Consider the following 19,481-nt stretch of genomic DNA (forward strand, 5'->3'; position numbering starts at 1 on the left):
TATGAACCCATCACAGAGGTTTCTTCACAGGCATACAATCAAACTACACTTGAGTTGATCAGGCTCAGGGTATAGGGCACACCACACATCCTAAGTTACAAAGAATACTTCTTCTTTTATATGCATTTCCACATTACATTGCATTACATGTTTTGGACTGGCTTGGTCACCAGTCCCTGTACAGCATGCTCTGTCCATGCATGATTTACTGTTTACCTCATCTTACATTCCAGTATTATCTTGTCCATTCTTATCTTGTTCATTGTAAATGGTTCCCTTATTCTAGCTAGTATAGACATTCTGTCTCTTAGCCTACTGACCCATTGACTTATCTTAGTTAGCACAAACATTCCGTTTCCAGCCTGCTGATCCATTTACTGCCCAAGTCTTGTCTCACAAAAAATAAGGCCTCACCCATGTCCAATTATTCACGTCAAGCCAGGCCTACAATCCTTTAAACTGAGAGCTGTGAACCAATCACCCTTGTTCAGTGAGGGAATTACTGAGGCCAAGATGATCATCATGAACATCAAATGGTGGATGAAGACATTCCACTTCCGGAGATCTACAGTGGGTCTCCATCTCCTTTCTTCTTGGGAATCAGGAAGAACTTTAAATAAAAAAAATCATTTTCCCCTACGCTGGGGAGGTTCTATAACTCTCAGATGGAGTAGGGAATTTACTTCTTGCTAGAGCATCCTCTCACGAGAGCAGTGCCTGAAGAGGGACCAGGTCCTGTTTTTTGTTTTGTTTGGGGGGAGGAGGGGGTTTGAGGGGGAGGGAGAGAACTATACAGTGTAACCAGTCTGTTGTTATAAGATACCAGGCCTGGGAAAAATGAGGTAGGTGGCCACCAAATTGATACCGGAGTCCTGAACAAGTAGATGTGGTAGAGGGACTAATGCTCTTGAAGGTCATGTCAAAAGTTTTTCCCAGTAGGAAGCTGCTGTGGGTGGAAAGAGGACAAGGAGGGATGTTATGTTTGCTACATTGCATCCTCTGACACTTCCTGCGTGGCCTGTAACCCTTTTGATGATAAAAGGGTTGAGGGGCTGGTCATGGTTTGTAGGACTGAGACCTGTGGTATTTCCTTCATGGAGCTGGAGTGTAGATAACCAGGGAAAGGAGGGTTGCCCTTGAATCGTGTTAAGGAATGTAACAACTCATCTGCCTTTTCACTAAACAAACTGTTTCCCTCAAAGGGTAGATCCTCCACTGTGGATCAGACTTCGTTGAGAAATCCAGAGGATTGGCGCCATGACACCTGACACGATTACAGAATTTGCCATTGACCAGGAGGCTGTATCTGTTACAGCAACTGAACGCAGGAAGGACAATCTGGCTAGCAATTCACCTTCTTCACTGAATGCCTGGAGCTGCAGCCTATGTCCTGTAGGAGTTTGTTAGTGAACTCCACAAACTTACTATAATTTAAAAAAAACAAACATATTTTGACCTCAAGGCTTGGTAGTTTGCTATGTGGAACTGTAAGCTCAAAGTAAGTATTTTTCTCCCAAAGAGGTGTAAGTGTTGAACTTCCTTATTGGAGGGAGGAGATCCAGGGTACTGTTGTCTGCTTCTTTCAGCGACAGTTAGTACGAACAACAAATTTGGAGTGGGGTGTGTAAATAAAACTTCTGCTAAAAACTGGCACAAAATATTTCTCTCTTTCATCTTGGAGTACGGCATAAATGGCCAGAGTGTGCCAGACTGTCTTGGCCAGATTTAAGAGGACTTCCTTAATAGGAAAAGGCCCCTTACTGGGATCAGTGCTCTAGAGAATGTCAGTAGTTGATGAGGGGTGTCCTGCATTGCCTCCACGGAGAGCTGGAACATGTCAATGATCTTCCTCAGTAGATTCTGAAATTGCCTGTAGTCATCAGGTGGTGATGATAAGGCCAGTGCAAATACCTTGTCTGGGGATAAAGATGACAACTCAGTCGGAACTGGTGGTTCTGCCTGATCCAGCTCTACACTTAACTACGCAAACTGTCTAAAAACTATTACTCAAAAGCTATTTACAGATAATTGCAGTTAGACACTGAAGAAGTTAGCTAATGCAGTGGACACTGAAGAGGTTCTGTCTCAGTCCACAGGCTGTAGAAAGAAACTGGAGAAGTGGTTGGTCCACACAGACCCTTATGCCCTCTGTTCAGAGCACAAGAAGGAGAGAAGGAGAATGGACCAACGCATGCTGCTAGCAAGAATCCCTCAGCCTCAGGCACATGGACACCACACAACGGGATACGCATAAGGACCATTACTTAGGTGCCTGTTCGCGAACGCAAGAAGCCTGGGAGGAAGAATTGGAAGTCCTGGCACAGTCAAGGAACTATGATGTGATTGGAACAACAGAGACTTGATGGGGTAACTCACATGACTAGAGCACTGTCATGGATGGGTATAAACTGTTCAGGAAGGACAGGTAGGGGAGAAAAGGTGGAGGAGTAGCACTTTATGTAAGAGCAGTATGATTGCTCAGAGCTCTAGTATGAAACTGGAGAAAAGCCTGTTGAGAGTCTTTGGGTTAAGTTTAGAGGCGAGAGCAACACGAGTGATGTTGTAGTTGGTGTCTGCTATAGACCGCCAGACCAGGAGAATGAGGTAGATGAGGCTTTCTTTGGACAACTAACAGAAGTTTGCAGATCACAAGCCCTGGTTCTCATGGGGGACTTCAATCACCCTGACATCTGCTGGGAGAGCAATATAGCAGAGCACAGACAATCCAGGAAGTTGTTGGGGACAACTTCCTGGTGCAAGTGCTGGAGAAACCAACTAGGGGCCCTGCTCCTCTTGATCTGCTGCTTCAACCAGGGAAGAATTGGAAGAGGAAGTAGAAGTGGGTGGCAATCTGAGCAGCAGCAACCATGAGATGGTCGAGTTCAGAATCCTGACAAAAGGAAGAAAGGAGAGCAGCAGAATACGGACCCTGGACTTCAGAAAAGCAGACTTTGACTCCCTCAGGAAACTGATGGAAAGGATCCTGTGGGAGGCTAATATGAGGGGGAAAGGAGTTCAGGAGAGCTGGCTGAATTTTAAAGAAGCCTTATTGAGTGCGCAGTGTGCAGAAAAAATAGCAAATATGGCAGGTGACCAGCTGGCTTAACAGAGAAATCTTCGGTGAGCTTAAACACAAAAAGGAAGCTTATAAGAAGTGGAAACTTGGACAGATGACATGGGAGAGTATAAAAATATTGCTTGAGCATGCAGGGGTGTAATCACGAAGGCCAAAGCACAACTGGAGTTGCAGCTAGCAAGGGATGTGAAGGGTAACAATAAGGGTTTCTACAGGTATGTTAGCAACAAGGTGGTGGTCAGGGAAAGTGCGGAACCCTTACTGAATGGGGGAGGCAACCTAGTGACATATGATGTGGAAAACGCTGAAGTACTCAATGCTTTTTTTGCCTCCGTCTCTACAGACAAGGTCAGCTCCCAGACTGCTGTACTGGGCAGCACAGTATGGGGAGGAGGTGAGCAGCCCTCAGTGGTGAAAGAACAGGTTAAGGACTACTTAGAAAAGCTGGACATGCACAGCACAAGTCCATGGGTCTGGATCTAATGCATCTGAGGGTGCGGAGGGAGTTTGCTGATTTGATTGCAGAGCTGCTGTCCATTATCTTTGAAAACTTGTGATGATCAGAGGTGGTCCTGGATGATTGGGAAAAGACAAATATAGTGCCCATCTTTAAAAAAGGGAAGAAGGAGAATCTGGAGAACTAGAGACTGGTCAGCCTCACCTCAGTCCCTAAAAAAATCATGGAGCTGGTCCTCAAGGAATCCATTTTGAAGCACTTGGAGGAGAGGAAGGTGATCAGGAACTGTCAACATGCATTCGCTAAGGGCAAGTCATGCCTGACCAACCAGATTGCCTTCTATGAGGATACGGGGAAAGCGGTGGACATGATATATCCTGACTTTAGCAAAGTTTTTGATATGGTCTCCCACAGTATTCTTGCCAGCAAGTTAAAAAAGTATGGATTTGATGAATGGACTATAAGGTAGATAGAAAGCTGGCTAGATTGTTGGGCTCAACGGCTTCATGTCTAGTTGGCAGCCAGTATCAAGTGGAGTGCCCCAGGGGTCGGTCCTGGGGCTGGTTTTGTTCCCCATCTTCATTAATGATCTGGATGATGGGATGGATTCCACCCTCAGCAAGTTCGCGGATGACACTAAGCTGGGGGGAGAGGTAGAGATGCTTGAGGGTAGGGATAGGGTCCAAAGTGACCTAGACAAATTGAAGGATTAGGCCAAAAGAAATCTGATGAGGTTCAACAAGGACAAGTGCAGAGTCCTTCACTTAGGACAGAAGAATTCCATGCACTGCTACAGGCTGAAGACCGACTGGCTAAGCAGCAGTTCTGCAGATAAAGGACCTGGGGATTACAGTGGACAAGAAGCTGGATATAAGTCAACAGTGTGCCCTTGTAGCCAAGAAGGCTAACGGCATATTGGGCTGCATTTGTAGGAGCACTGCAATCAGATCGAGGGAAGTGATTATTTCCCTCTATTCGGCAATGGTGAGGCCACATCTGGAGTACTGCGTCCAGTTTTGGGGCCCCTACTATAGAAAGAATGTGGACAAATTGGAGGAGTCCAGCAGAGGGCAATGAAAATGATTAGGGAGCTGGGGCACATGACTTATGAGGAGAGGCTGAGGGAACTGGGCTTGTTTAATCTGCAGAAGAGAAGAGTGAGTGGGGATTTGATGGTGGCATTAAACTAAAGGTAGAGGAGGCCTGGGATTATTTTAAATCAAAGCTGTAGAAGCTATCGGAAGCCTGCATCCCAAGAAAGGGGAAAAAATACATAGGCAGCAGTTGTAGACCAAGCTGGATGAGCAAGCATCTCAGAGAGGTGATTAAGAAAAAGCAGAAAGCATACAGGGAGTGGAAGAAGGGAGGGATCAGCAAGGAAAGCTACCTTATCGAGGTCAGAACACGTAGGGATAAAGTGAGACAGGCTAAAAGTGAAGTAGAGTTGGACCTTGCAAAGGGAATTAAAACCAATAGTAAAAGGTTCTATAGTCATATAAATAAGAAGAAAACAAAGAAAGAAGTGGGACCGCTAAACACTGAGGATGGAGTGGAGGTCAAGGATAATCTAGGCATGGCCCAATATCTAAACAAATACTTTGCCTCAGTCTTTAATAAGACTAAAGAGAATCTTAGGGATAATGGTAGCAGGACAAATGGGAATGAGGATATGGAGGTAGACATTACCATATTTGAGGTAGAAGCGAAACTCAAATAGCTTAATGGGACTAAATCAGGGGGCCCAGATAATCTTCATCCAAGAATATTAAAAGGAATTGGCACATCAAATTGCAAGCCCATTAGCAAGAATTTTTAATGAATCTGTAAACTCAGGGGTTGTACCGTATGATTGGAGAATTGCTAACATACTTCCTATTTTTAAGAAAGGGAAAAAGGTGATCCGGGTAATTATAGGCCTGTTAGTTTGACATCTGTAGTATGCAAGGTCTTGGAAAAAATTTTGAAGGAGAAGGTAGTTAAGGACATTGAAGTCAATGGTAAATGGGACAAAATACAACATGGTTTTACAAAAGGTAGATCGTGTCAAACCAACCTGATCTCCTTCTTTGAGAAAGTAACAGATTTTTTAGACAAAGGAAACGTAGCGGATCTAATTTACCTAGATTTTAGTAAGGCGTTTTATACCGTGCCACATGGGGAATTATTAGTTAAATTGGATAAGATGGGGATCAATAGGAAAATTGAAAGGTGGATAAGGAATTGGTTAAAGAGGAGACTACAACGGCTCCTACTGAAAGGTGAACTGTCAGGCTGGAGGGAGGTTACCAGTGGAGTTCCTCAAGGATTGGTTTTGGGACCAATCTTATTTAATCTTTTTATTACTGACCTTGGCACAAAAAGTAGGAATGTGCTAATAAAGTTTGCGGATGATACAAAGCTGGGAGGTATTGCCAATTTAGAGAAGGACAGGGATATCCTACAGGAGGATCTGGATGACCTTGTAAACTGGAGTAATACTAATAGGATGAAATTTAATAGTGAGAAGTGTAAGGTCATGCATTTAGGGATTAATAACAAGAATTTTAGTTATAAGCTAGGGACACATCAATTAGAAGTAACGGAGGAAGAAAAGGACCTTGGAGTATTGGTTGATCATAGAAGGACTATGAGCTGCCAATGTGATATGGCCGTGAAAAAAGCTAATGCAGTCTTGGGATGCATCAGGAGAGGTATTTCCAGTAGGGATAAGGAGGTTTTAGTACCATTATACAAGGCACTGGTGAGACCTCACCTGGAATACTGTGTGCAGCTCTGGTCTCCCATGTTTAAGAAGGATGAATTCAAACTGGAACAGGTACAGGGAAGGGATACTAGGATGATCCGAGGAATGGAAAACTTGTCTTATGAAAGGAGACTCAAGGAGCTTGGCTTGTTTAGCCGAACTAAAAGAAGGTTGAGGGGAGATACGATTGCTCTCTATAAATATATCAGAGGGATAAATACTGGAGAGGGAGAGGAATTATTTAAGCTCCGTACCAATGTGGACACAAGAACAAATGGATATAAACTGGCCACCAGGAAATTTAGGCTAGAAATTAGACGAAGGTTTCTAACCATCAGAGGAGTGAAGTTTTGGAATACCCTTCCAAGGGAAGCAGTGGGGGCAAAAGACCTATCTGGCTTTAAGATTAAACTCGATAAGTTTATGGAGGAGATGGTATGATGGGATAACATGGTTTTGGTAATTAAATATTCACGGTAAATAGACCCAATGGCCTGTGATGGGATATTAGATGGGGTGGGATCCGAGTTACCCAGGAAAGAATTTTCTGTAGTATCTGGCTGATGAATCCTGCCTATATGCTCAGGGTTTAGCTGATCGCCATATTTGGGATCGGGAAGGAATTTTCCTCCAGGGCAGACTGGAAGAGGCCCTGGAGGTTTTTCACCTTCCTCTGTAGCTTGGGGCACGGGTCACTTGCTGGAGGACTTTAAACTACAATTTGAGGACTTCAATAGTGCAGATATAGGTGTGAGGTTTTTTGCAGGAGTGGTGGGTGAAATTCTGAGGCCTGCGTTGTGCAGGAGGTCAGACTAGATGATCATAATGGTCCCTTCTGACCTAAATATCTATGAATCTATGAACTACACATAGGGGGTTCCAAAGAGGATGGAGGTAGGCTGTTCTCAGTGGGAGCAGATGACAGAACAAGCAGCAATGGTCTCAAGTTGCAGTGGGGGAAGTCTAGGTTGGAGATTAGGAAATACTATTTTACTAGGAGGGTAGTGAAGCACTGGAATGGGTTACCTAGGGAGGTGGTGGAATCTCCATCCTTAGAGGTTTTTAAGGCCTGACTTCACAAAGTCCTGGCTGGAATGATTTAGTTGGGTTTGGTCCTGCTTTGAGCAGGGGGTTGAACTAGATGACCTGCTGAGGTCTCTTCCAACCCTAGTTTTCTATGGTTCTATGATTACTTGAAGAAGAAGGGAATAAATTATATTTTTCATCCCCATGTGCCTGGAATATACTGGGCCAGGGCCTTGGCCCTCACTCTGGCTCCTCTGCACATCCCCAGAAGAGCAAGCATGCCAGAAAGCTGCCCTAGCAGCTTGCTGGTGCCAGCTTCATGACATCCTCTGTCACAAAGGACCTGTTAGGGCACTTTTCTACCTCATTTACACCACCAGAGCAGTGCAAGAGGCTGGAGTGAGGGCCAAGAATTTGGCTCACCATATTCAAGGGAGGTTGGGAACAGTGTAATAGAATTGAAAAATGGAATTCATTCAACAGGTGTAATTGAAGTGAGTGAACTCCCCACTCCTCCACCATGGGCAGACTGCATACCATACGGTTCAGTGTATCTACTTATTTTCTTTATCACAGTTGACCCATGTCCAGACTTTGGGTCCAACAATTCATGACTAAACTACAATATCAAACTTAGCTGTGGTAAGGTAAAAAATTGCAAAGCAGCAGCTGGAAGTTGGTGCCCCACAGCCCAGCTCACAAGTTTTTCACCAAGCTGAATCTAATCCTCTCAGCCACTGCACTGTGAGGCTGGGTGCTAGCTACCAGCTGCCAGGACACTGAAGAGGGAAAAACTACACCCTCCCACTCTGTCTGGGTCCAACTGATAGTATCCTCCCACTCTTTTTATTGGTCAGCCATGTCAAAAGGAGGACGACTTTGCTTAGGGTACCGGTCAGTTCCCAGATCCCTCTCTTGGTCACACTTAGGGCTTGACATTAATAGAAACATTACCCATTGCTGACAATGGGTATCAGCTTCATGTGCAGTGTGGAGCACAGTTTAGCACGGGTTCAGCTGCATCTTTGGCTGATAACAGGATGTTTGAGTTGTCTAGAGTCTAGGCTATTCACAGCCCATGTGTGGATTTTTGTGGGTGGATGTTATAGTGGTTTTTCATGTTTTATTGCTTGTGGCATGTAGCATGTGCTTTATTATCTTTCAGTGGCCCTGCTGACATCATTTTGGTTTATTTACTTTATTTTTCAGGGTTGAGAGGCTGTATTTTTGTGTGCTGTGGTATTTTACTTTTCTTTTACGCATTTGAGACTGGGTCTGGCATGCTATACAGAAGAACCTCACTAGTAACTATGAAATGCATAGGTGAGGTGAGGCGGGGGAGTGGGGCAGGGAGCTTGGCTGCTGGTGTGTGTAGAGCACCCACTAATTTTTCCCAGTGGGTGCTCCAGCCCCAGAGCACCCACAGAGCTGGCACCTATGGCTGTGGTCTCTGCACAGAGGTGAAATTCACCCTAAGATTATGGAAACATTTCAGCCAGAAATTGTGGGTGCATTTTTATACACCTAGGATTTTTGCAGACAATTCTTGCACCTACAGTTTTGCTTGCACATGTTGCTAGGACTATATTTTGTGCATGCAAAAATTCCAGTGTTTGCTCCCAAGTCAGGTAATTACACGTAGCTGCTTGATTGGTGTACAAACACTGCATCGTAATTTTAGAGGCTAGTTTAAGGACCCTTGAAAATGTGTCCCTTTATATTAAAGAAATTAACGCAACATAATTTTAAATTTCTGCTATTTTTATTAGATCTTTTCCATAGGAAAGGATGGTACAAATGGCTTCTGGCCTGTTTTTACAATAGTTCTACCCTGTGGTCAGCCTGAATCACATGATAAACATACATCAAACAGTTTGTAGTAAAGCACAAATGTGTTGTGATTTCAGTAGTCACAAACTAAACTACACTGAAACTGAATTGAAAACTATACCATTTGAAGAATGGAGTATGTGGAGCATACAGATTTACTTGGTTAGAGCAAAACATCTCCCTATAGTTCACTTTTTATCCTGTATAAAAATTATATTATGTGTATACTATGTGTAAGTCAGCATACAACCAGTTTTGTCATAATATCTATGCAAATCTTTTAATGAGCCCTTGTAACAACTATTTAAGAGCTACGTGATGATATATAGTATTTTTTCAGAGAGTAATTTGGAAACCTGATGTCATCGCATAGATCAATCATTCTTCATTTCTGTTTAAAGTTAAATGGCAAGCGTGTAACATTGTCAGAAAAATCAGTAGTTGTGTCATCAAAACTGGGATGAAACAGGAGATACAGAAAAATGGTTGAGTAAAAAAAAAAAAAAAAACCAGAAATACCTGTTGGCTATTCCTTCTTCCAGAAGTTCTATGACTTGTTTGTAGTCGGTAACTAAATGCTGAGACAATCCTGTCAGAGGTTTAAAAAGTGAGAGAGAGAGACTGTTAAACAGGTTTTACTCTGGAAATATTGTTTCACTCTAAGTCTCTTGATTCAACTATGCAATAGGGTCACTACCATAACTGGGGAGTACAAAAATTCTGTCTGAGATTTAGACCTCGTCTACACACAATTTTTGTATCAGTATAACTATTTTGATTAGCTGTGGGGTTTGTTTTGTTTTGAAACCAAAATAGTTATACCGGTACAACCCCTAGTGTGGATGCAGTTATATTGGTACAAAAATGTCTTCTACCAGTCTAGTTTATTCCTCTTCCCATATAGGAATAAGTTAGAGTGGCATAAACATTTTATATCAATGTAACTGCATCCACATGAGGTTGATTTTTTTTAATCACTTTAACTACACACTCAGTTGAAGTGATAATTTTTGTGTATGTAGACAATCCTACAGCCATTGCTTCTGCAGATGTAAAGTATAAGGTTCAGTCCAAATGAATCACAGAATGAGAAAGTCCTCTTGTCTGGAGTCTTTGGTGCACACTTCATTAGCTAAATACCATACTGTGAACCTGTGACATTTATCTGTAAACTAACCCCTGGACAAAATTCTGTGTCCTACTCCACACCAAAGTGCATCCTGATTATGATCCTAGAAAGAATCAAGCATTAATGTAGCTGCCCTGAGAAAACCAAAAATGGGGGTGAGGGAAGTCCATCAGCCAGGAATGAAACCCACTAGAGGGCAGTATGCTGCTATGGTGTAACTTTATTTAGCATCTTATACAATGTAAATTGTAGCAGACACAGGAAGTTGGCTTCAATAGACTTACTCCTCGGATGAAACTGATCTCACATGTTTGCACTGTCTTATTTTTGGCAGCTGTAGAATCATGGGAATCCTAGGCCTCACCGTACAAGGCGCTATAGAAAATAATCTTTTCCCAAATTGTTTATCATGAGGTAGAGTGAAGTGCGCCTCATATTTTTTGTTGTATTTCATCAGTACAACAATCCAGGAAACATGTTTTCTTTTTAATATGTGCCATAGAAGTGTGTATAAGGGGGAGGGGAGGAAATGGTATACTTTGTTACCATAAAATAATTTATGGTAAGAATATCATTTCTTAAGACTATTTTAAATGAGCTAGCAAATTTACATATACACACCCGTTGGCACCATGAAAAACAAATATATAGTTCTATTGGAACATCTTATCTACGGGAAACAGACTTTCAGTGATAGGAATCAACACCTAATGCCACACCTTCTAAAGAGACCCCCTTCTAAAAGGTCTAATTTTTCTAATTAAAATGATTTTCCTATCAAGTCAAGATCAATTGCTTACCCTAGTCAATAATTTAAAAGCTAAGCAAGACTCAAATGGCTATTTTAGAGATAGTGGGACAGAGTCTATCCTCAGATACTAATAGATAAATAGACTCTGAATGAGGTCAGAATTTGGCCCAAAGATTTGTTGTAGCCATTTAATACCTGACCCAAAGAAAACAAATTCTCACACCAGCATCACATTCACCCACAACTAAAGTAATCTCATCAATGGACTAAAAACATGCAAAATTACAAGATAGTTTACAAAGTAAAGCATTTATTCTACTGTTTGACATTGTATTAGCTATACGTTAACTCCAAAAGATGTAATGACATTTTCCTGTCTGAAAAACAATAGCCAATTACTGTTCAAACAGCACCAGCATCTGCAAATCTACAGAATACGGAAAAGTGCCTTATATTGTTTCTCTAACTCACTTTCAAGGGTTTGTAATCTTGTGAATAAAAAACTAGCTATGTGATGGGAAGGCACAGTTATATTTATTATAAAGTTTCCACAGTTCTTACCCATTACATTTATGTTATTGTGGACACTATTGCCTCCAGTATAGAAACTAGTTGATCACAGCACACAAAGGTTTATTATAAAAAGGCAAAAGAAAAATTATTAATGTTGTTGGAGAAGGAATGCCATGAAGTGCTCTTTCTGCTACTTGGAAAAAGAAAGTCTGTTTTCAAGAATCACAGAAAGATGACAAAAAACTCTGTCTGGACTAGAAATCTCTCTCAAACTAAGACAGTATCTGCCTCAGAAATCTGTCTCAGAGTAACAATATAGATTGCATCATTTCCTGATTTAAAAGAGGCTGATTCCTTAACAGTGCAACCATCTGTAAGAGAGAATTTTGAAACCATTCCAATTTGAAGCACTGAAACAGTTTCAGCATTTTAAATGCTAGAAACGTGCAGCCCTTAATATATATATATATATATATATATATATATATATATAATGATAGTCCGGAATCTATTCAAAATACTTAGTGCTGGGATTTCCTGACTGGACTAGCAAATGGAAAATGCATTACCTCTAATATGAAAGTAACTAGGCAACCCTAAAGGATTTTCTCTTTGGTTCCCTTCCTTGTCTGTTCTTCATCCAAGTATTGACTTCTATACACTAGAGACTACTGAAACAAACTATCTAAGTGACACCTGCAGTATATGAGGAAGCCCCTCCCCAACACTAAAATGTTTCTTTTACCCCTAAACTGGTGACAGCTCATACGTAACACGTATAACGCAAGTACAGACGCAAGTCTTGATATACTGCAATGTACTGTGAGATAATGGGAAATCTTTGAACTTTGCCTGTGTTCATCAGTTAAACAATACTCATTTGTTCCATTCAGCAAATTGTCTGGTAGAGGGGTGCAAAGTAAACCATCCTCCTATGCAACTACAGGCTATAATTATATGGCTAATTCAGAAAATATATCCACCCAGCTATCAGTAACAGGATTCCTAGGGCGTGATCCTGAAGAGACTCCACATGCAAAACTTCTGTGGATTTCAAAGGGCAAGGGCTTACATAGAAAGACTGCAGGATCATACTGTACATTACTGAACTCTCAGAATATTGCTGAAACCAATAATTGCTAAGCAGCCCTTAAGCCACAGAGGTGTAAACCACTTTATTTTCTGAGTTAGAAGTTCTTTAAAATCAAGCCACTTGTACTGATCTGCAGCATGAAAAATGTCTGAACGCTCTCACCCGTCGTCTGACATGTGAGCTAACAAGCACACTTCTGCAGGAATCCATGTGATCAGCTTCTCTATCAATCTCCTACCAAAAAACAAAATAATGCCACCTCCCAAAAACAAACAAACCATACACACAAATGCAATACATATGGCATAAATGGTTATAGTTGTTAAACACACAACACACAGTAGTATACACATAAAGAACTATGTCATGTGACTACATACCCCAAGACACTGATTCATCAGTATCAATTCTATTTATGTGGTACAACAACAGCAATGTAATGCTACCACATGACACTTCAAACAAGAAGTTATTTCATTTTTAACTCATCCAGCCATTTCTTTCTAAAATTTTGAATCACGTTACTTATTATAAGCAGAGCTGCAAGTTCCTTGCAGAGATTTTTATTGGAATTTATGGGTTTGTCATGGGACAAAGATAGCAGGAGTAGGGCTAATAGAGTGCCCAATGTGGATTTTCTCATGTGACCTGAAATGGCACTTTCTGATTTTGTTAACGGGTTTATATTATACTTTTCTCATAGTATAAGGTAACAAAAATTCAGGGAAGGGAAAATTTTAAGGGAAACAACAGAACTGCAACATTATAAAAAGTCACTATCCTAGTTACAAGCAATATTCTAGGTAACATCTGGGTATTGAATTCTTATTTAAAGAACCAACAATAAATATAAAATATCAGAACTAGAAGACAAAGGATAGATTTATCTAATGAGGAACTATCTGGGAAACAACTGCATAACTTCCTACCACAGGGTTAGCTGGGACATTAAGAGATTCATTCATGTCCCAGATATGACCTGGTTTCCTCCCAGATCAAGAGAACTCTGGGATTTGTCACCTAGGAACCACTGGAGATGTATGCCTGACAGCAAAGCAAACAGGGAAAGAAACAGTCTAAAGCACTCTTCTCAATGTGGGCAACGATCAGGAAAAAGCAGCAGCTCCTGGTCGGGCTCTACAGTAACTAGGCTCTGGGTAAGATCTGTAATGAGGTTCCCAGTTGAGAGGGAGCCAGGGAAGGAACACAGAAAGGGCCACAGTGAAGGCCAAATGTGTACGCTTCTCCTAGATTTCCAAGGATTACAGGTTTGCCATACTGGATCAGACCATCAACTCATTTATTTTTCAATCCTGAATTTAGTAGGATGCTGGTGGTACAGAAAGTCATAGTTAAAATAACCAGAATGCTACCTGGCCAATCGTGTATAGGAGGTTTGTGTGTAAAATCTCCCTATTGGCTCTGCTGGTAATCAGTTTATTCTCTGAGACATGAAAACTGATAACAATGATCAGGTGATAAAAGCAATATTACAGGACATACTGATTATCAGGAAACTAGGCATCAGAATTTCATGTTTCTTTTACTTGGCTCTGTCACTGGATGAACCTGGGCAAGTCACTCAACCTTTTCTCTTCAGTTTCACTATCCGTAAATTGTGAATACCATTTATATATTTCACGGAGATGTTGAGAGACTTAACTTATGTTTGTGAAGCACTTTGAGATTCTTGGATGAAGAATGCTATGTACTATTATTATATCTTGCAAAGCCAAATTAAATTGACTACAAATGTTGTTAGTAGTTCTAAAATTATCCAGCTCTTTCAAAAATCCAGCCACGGAATTTATCTTGATTTTCCATTTCCCTTTCCCTCCCTCTCCTAAAGAAAAAACCCCCACCAACCTGCGTAAGTCAGGTGACACGATAACGGCAAACAGCAGGAGAAGGGGTAGAGGAGAACAAAGGAAACGTTTTAAAAAGCAGAACAAGCTAGTATTTGATCTGACATGACAGAACCAATACAATTCTGTCTTATGTGCATTTTACACATTAAAGGAATACTTCCTAGGTGTCAAACATATTACAATCCACTTGGCCAATAGCCAAGACTTGGCACGGTCAGTAGTTCCAGAAGCAATTTGGAGTTCTGCCCACTGCGTAGACATCGTGTTTAGCAGCACATTAAAAGGGAAATGGGTGTATTTACTTTCCAGACAAACCCACCCATATTTATAATTTGCATCGGTATGGAAAGGTCTCTTCTTCCATTCCTGACCATTAATATGTTTTATACGGTTTTAAGATCACTTAGTTACTTCTACTGCCTATAGTGCGCTGATTCTGTAGAAACCACTTTCTGTCAATCACTGACCAAACGTGTTACTTTTCAGAGGGCAAACTCAGTATAATGCACTCTCAAACGATTTAAGCACCAACAGTTTACTTTAAAATATTACACTTCTGACAATAGGGCAGAGGCAAAAGGGAAGAGAAAGAAAAACCAGAAGAGGAAAAACCGGAAAAGCAAAAGAAGGTAAGAGAAAAGATAAAGACTGAAAAGAGGAAAACAGAACGGAAGAAACAATTTTACATAAAGATGTAAGTTTGGAAACTTAATATAAAACTGCATTACAATGTCTTTATAACTACAGCAAACATGCATGTGAAAGTCAGCAGATTAGAAATCTGTAACCTAGTAATTCCAATGGAAACAAGTACATTGTTTCACAAAAAGTTTCTGACATGAATCTGAAGCTTCTGAGGATTTATAGGCAAACTGCTATCAACTAAACAACCATTTTAGTTTGAGGAAAGGGGTTACTCCCATTTTCTGCTATGCTTAGTAGGAAAGAGATTTCTTCCTAGTATTAGCAGTATGGTTTTACATTCTCATGAAACATTCATTGTAGCCACTGTTGGAGGCAGATTATCAGGCTACATAGATCAATGGCCTGAACCAATACAGCAAATCTTATACTCTATATTTTTATTTAACACAGTCACTACACACACAAAATGAGTCCTTCCTCTAGAACAGGGATGGACAAACTACAGCCCAGGGCTGCATCCGGGCCTCCAGATGTTTTAATCTGGCACTCAACTTTCCGCTAGGGAGTGGGGTCCGGAGCTTGCCACGCTCCAGCCAGGGAGTGAGGTCGGGAGCTTCCCCGCTCTACACAGCTCCCAGAAGCAGTGGCATGTCCCCCCTCTGGCACCCTCGTGGAGGTGTGGCCAGGCGACTCTGCACGCTTCCCTGTCCACAGGTGTCGCCCCTGCGGCTCCCATTGGCCATGGTTCTGGCCAATGGGAGCTGCAGGGGCGACACCTGTGGACAGGAAAGCGTGCAGAGTCGCCTGGCCACACCTCCACGAGGGTGCCAGAGGGGGGACATGCCACTGCTTCTGGGAAGTGCTTGAGGTAAGCACCACCCAGAGCCTGCACCCCGACCTCCTCCTTCACGCCAACCCACTCCTGCCCTCCGAACCACTTGGTCCCACCCAGAGCACCCTCCTGCACCCCCAACCCCGTGCCCCAGCCCAGAGCCCTCTCCCGCACTCTGAACTCCTCATTTCTGGCCCCACCACATGCCCAGCCGGAGCCCTCACCCCTCCTGCACCCCAACCCCCAATTTCATGAGCATTCATGGCCCACTATACAATTTCCATACCTAGATGTGGCCCTCAGGCCAAAAAGTTGGCCCACCCCTGCTCTAGAATTTCAGTCTCTCCAAATATTAAGAATTAGATTCCATGTTCTGCTATATGTTTTTGCTGGGAGGATTTTGAGTTCCTCAAACTACATATTTCATGCCGGCTGTTTAATAACTGGAAAGAGTGGAAATAATAAAGATCAGGTTAGGAATGTAAGTGAACATTCATAGTAGGCACATAGGCATTCATCTATAACCCATGCAGAAACTCACTCTCACCTTGCACATATGGACCTGTCTCAGGGTGCTCTCGGACCCGAAGCGTATAAGGTTTCTTCTGGTTTGATTGCTTTAACAAATCTCGGACACGCTCATTATAGATTTCAAGGAAACTGAAGAAAAATAAATAAAATGTTGTGTTTCTGGCATCCACTATTCACACAAAAAAAAAATTATAGTTGTTCCTTGGACAATAAAAATTTGCACCTGCAGCCTGGCACAGACATTCCACATCAGAAACTAAAGCATTCATCTTCATTACCTTTCACATTATGTCTTCTTACATGTTGTGCGTACAGACACTTGGAAAGGAGCTGAGAAGTAATCAATTGTCATGAAAAAAGAAAATAGCTGTCCCCTGCTGCTGGCTGGTTGGAAATAGTGCTGACACAATAAATCATCTGCATTGCCAACACAGTATATTGCCTGCACTTTTAATTAATGTTGTTTCCAACTCTTCAATTGTTCAGAGCACAAAACTCCACAAAGTTAATGGTGTTTATGAATAAGAACTGAATGCAATATAGGGTCCAAATTTTGAAGAGTTAAACAAGCAAGAAGTGGACTCTTAACCCACTATTATTTAGATGCATATTCTTTGGGATCTAACAGTGAACACACAGCATCCAAGGAACTATACTTGGATTGAAAACTGAATTGCAAGATTTTCCTACCCCAACAAAATGATTGACAGCACTAAGAAAGAGAAATAAACTTATCAAATAACATTTGTAAGCTTTGACTATGGAAATACACATTTGAAAGTATTTAGAAACATATGGCCAAAAATAATGAGACACTCCTACCTGACTTCTATTCTGCAAGATGCTGGCTGCTCTGAATAATCATACTCCCTTGAAAAAAGGCCCTGCACAAACCAAAAGTTTACATTTTTTTCTTAAGAAAATAAAAAGAAAAGAAAATGAAAAACAGTTTAAACAATTTCAAGTTCATAAAACAAATACCTCACATATACGAGGTGTCAACCCAATGGATGCCTTTAAATAAAACAAAAACAAAACAATTATATGATATGATCACAGTCCCAGTGTCTCTTGTCAGAAGTCATTTTAATAAATGTAAATATAAACAAAGCTATGGGGAATGCCCAACTATTCCAGCAGCAACTTCCCACTAAAACATGGAGATACACACTGGTAGTGATTGTGGAGATCACAACACAATCTGCCCTGGAGCATTCTCAGTGCTAGATGTGTGACAACTCATAGCTTTCCAGTTGCAGCATCTCTAGAAATAATCACTTAAAACAGGGGTGACCCATCTGTGGCTCCGGAGCCACATGCGGCTCTTCTGTTAATATGTGGCTCCTTGTATAGGCACCAACTCTGGACCTGGAGCTACAGGTACCAACTTTCCAATGTTTCCGGAGGGTGCTCACTGCTCAACCCCTGGCTCTGCCCCCACTCCACCCCTTCCCCTGAGCCTGCTATGCCCTCGCTTCTCCCCCTCCGAGCCTCCTACATGCCATGAAACAGCGAATCGGGAGGTGCAGGGAGGCACTGATTGGCGGGGGCTGCTGGTGAGCGTGAGGCACTGGGAGCAGGGGGGAGCTGATGGGGGGGCTGCTGACGTATTACTGTGGCTCTTTGGCAATGTACATTGGTAAATTCTGGCTCCTTCTCAGGCTCAGGTTGGCCACCCCTGACTTAAAGGGATGATATACTCTGGTAGAATGGTGGCTGTACCTGTAACGGTCAATTTTATCCTCACTGGAAGTCATCTTAAGGCATTTTTAATAGGCAGTGGTTGCTGAAAAGTTTAAGGCTAAGATGACTCCACTTGCTACAGCACATGGCTTACGTAAAGACTTGGAGCTACCTTCAGGCTCAGCCCCTCCCACTAGGAATCTCTTTGCAGTAGGATGCTAAGATTTTTAAAAGGTATATTTGAAATAGAACAAATTACAGAAAACACAGCTTTCCCTAAATAAATGCATTTTTGTGGATGTGAAAGTTCTCTACAGACCAAGCATGCTGATTTTCTAGCTATTAACAAGGCTAATAGTGTTTTACAATAAATGCAAATTATTAAATATCGGATCGAAGTGGGATTCTTCCTGACGCACAAATCACTCTCTCACCAAAGAATCCAGCAGCAACATTACTACAATGAAAGTGCAATAGGAATTAATAACGATCTTTAAGATATGGCCATTGTAAACTGCTATTATACATCCAAGATAAACAGACACTAGTGACCTGATTCTCCTCTCACTTACATTAGTTTTACATCAGTATAATTCTTCTGACTTCCTGTTCTAAATCAAGACTAGCGCCATGGAAGAGAATCAGGCCTTAGGTATCAGATGGGCAAATCTCCCTGCAGCTGCCTGTCAGGTGGTGCCTTTAGTAAGCTAATACGGTCATTCAGGAACAGCAGAACCAGTTCAGTAAAAATAAGAACCAAATAGAAACTGTATCCAAAATTCAGACCAACCCTGAACCATTTTTATAGGTTCAAAGAATTTTATTTGAAGAGTGTGTCTCTCTCCCCTACCCTTTACCTGAAGCAGTGATCCTCTCAGGGAGTGGGAGGTACTGACCTGCTCTTGCTGTCCCCTTAAAACATGGTTCTCTCTTTTGCAGTGGTTCTCAACCTACTGCCCATTCAGCACAGAGCTGTGGCCCACGTGACACCCTCAGGGCTATACAGGTAGTATTGGATGCAACCCACTTAACACATATGCAGCCCACAATGGTAAATAGGTTGAGAAACACCGCTTTAGAGACAATTTACTCCCCTTCAATTTATATAGGTTTTCAGAGAGATGAACTACCTTTCCCTCTGGATCAGCAAAGACAGTAACCCTTCCACTGGACCCAATGGTCTGGGTGCTTTAACACATAAAGGCACACTAAGTGGGGCCCCATAACTCAAATATCTTAGAATTGAGTGGCTTTGAGGAGCATATGCTAATGTTTCACCCCCAAAGCTTCCTTCAAATTCATTT

At 41.9% G+C, this 19,481-nt stretch overlaps 1 protein-coding gene across 2 annotated transcripts in view; it reads right to left on the reverse strand.

The window, feature by feature from the left end:
- The window catches only part of STARD9 (StAR related lipid transfer domain containing 9), a 188,806-nt gene that overhangs the window by 88,508 nt on the left and 80,817 nt on the right, over positions 1–19,481 (reverse strand). For both annotated transcript variants that reach the window (XM_048854798.2, XM_075129679.1), the window contains exons 5-8: positions 17,476–17,508; positions 17,317–17,378; positions 16,511–16,623; positions 9,652–9,721 (exon numbers count right to left, since the gene is read on the reverse strand). In XM_048854798.2, the coding sequence (XP_048710755.2) occupies positions 9,652–9,721; positions 16,511–16,623; positions 17,317–17,378; positions 17,476–17,508 (278 nt within the window). The remainder of the gene's footprint in view (positions 1–9,651; positions 9,722–16,510; positions 16,624–17,316; positions 17,379–17,475; positions 17,509–19,481) is intronic.

The sequence above is a fragment of the Caretta caretta genome, chromosome 6 (genome assembly GCF_965140235.1).
Source record: "Caretta caretta isolate rCarCar2 chromosome 6, rCarCar1.hap1, whole genome shotgun sequence".
Taxonomy (NCBI): domain Eukaryota; kingdom Metazoa; phylum Chordata; order Testudines; family Cheloniidae; genus Caretta; species Caretta caretta.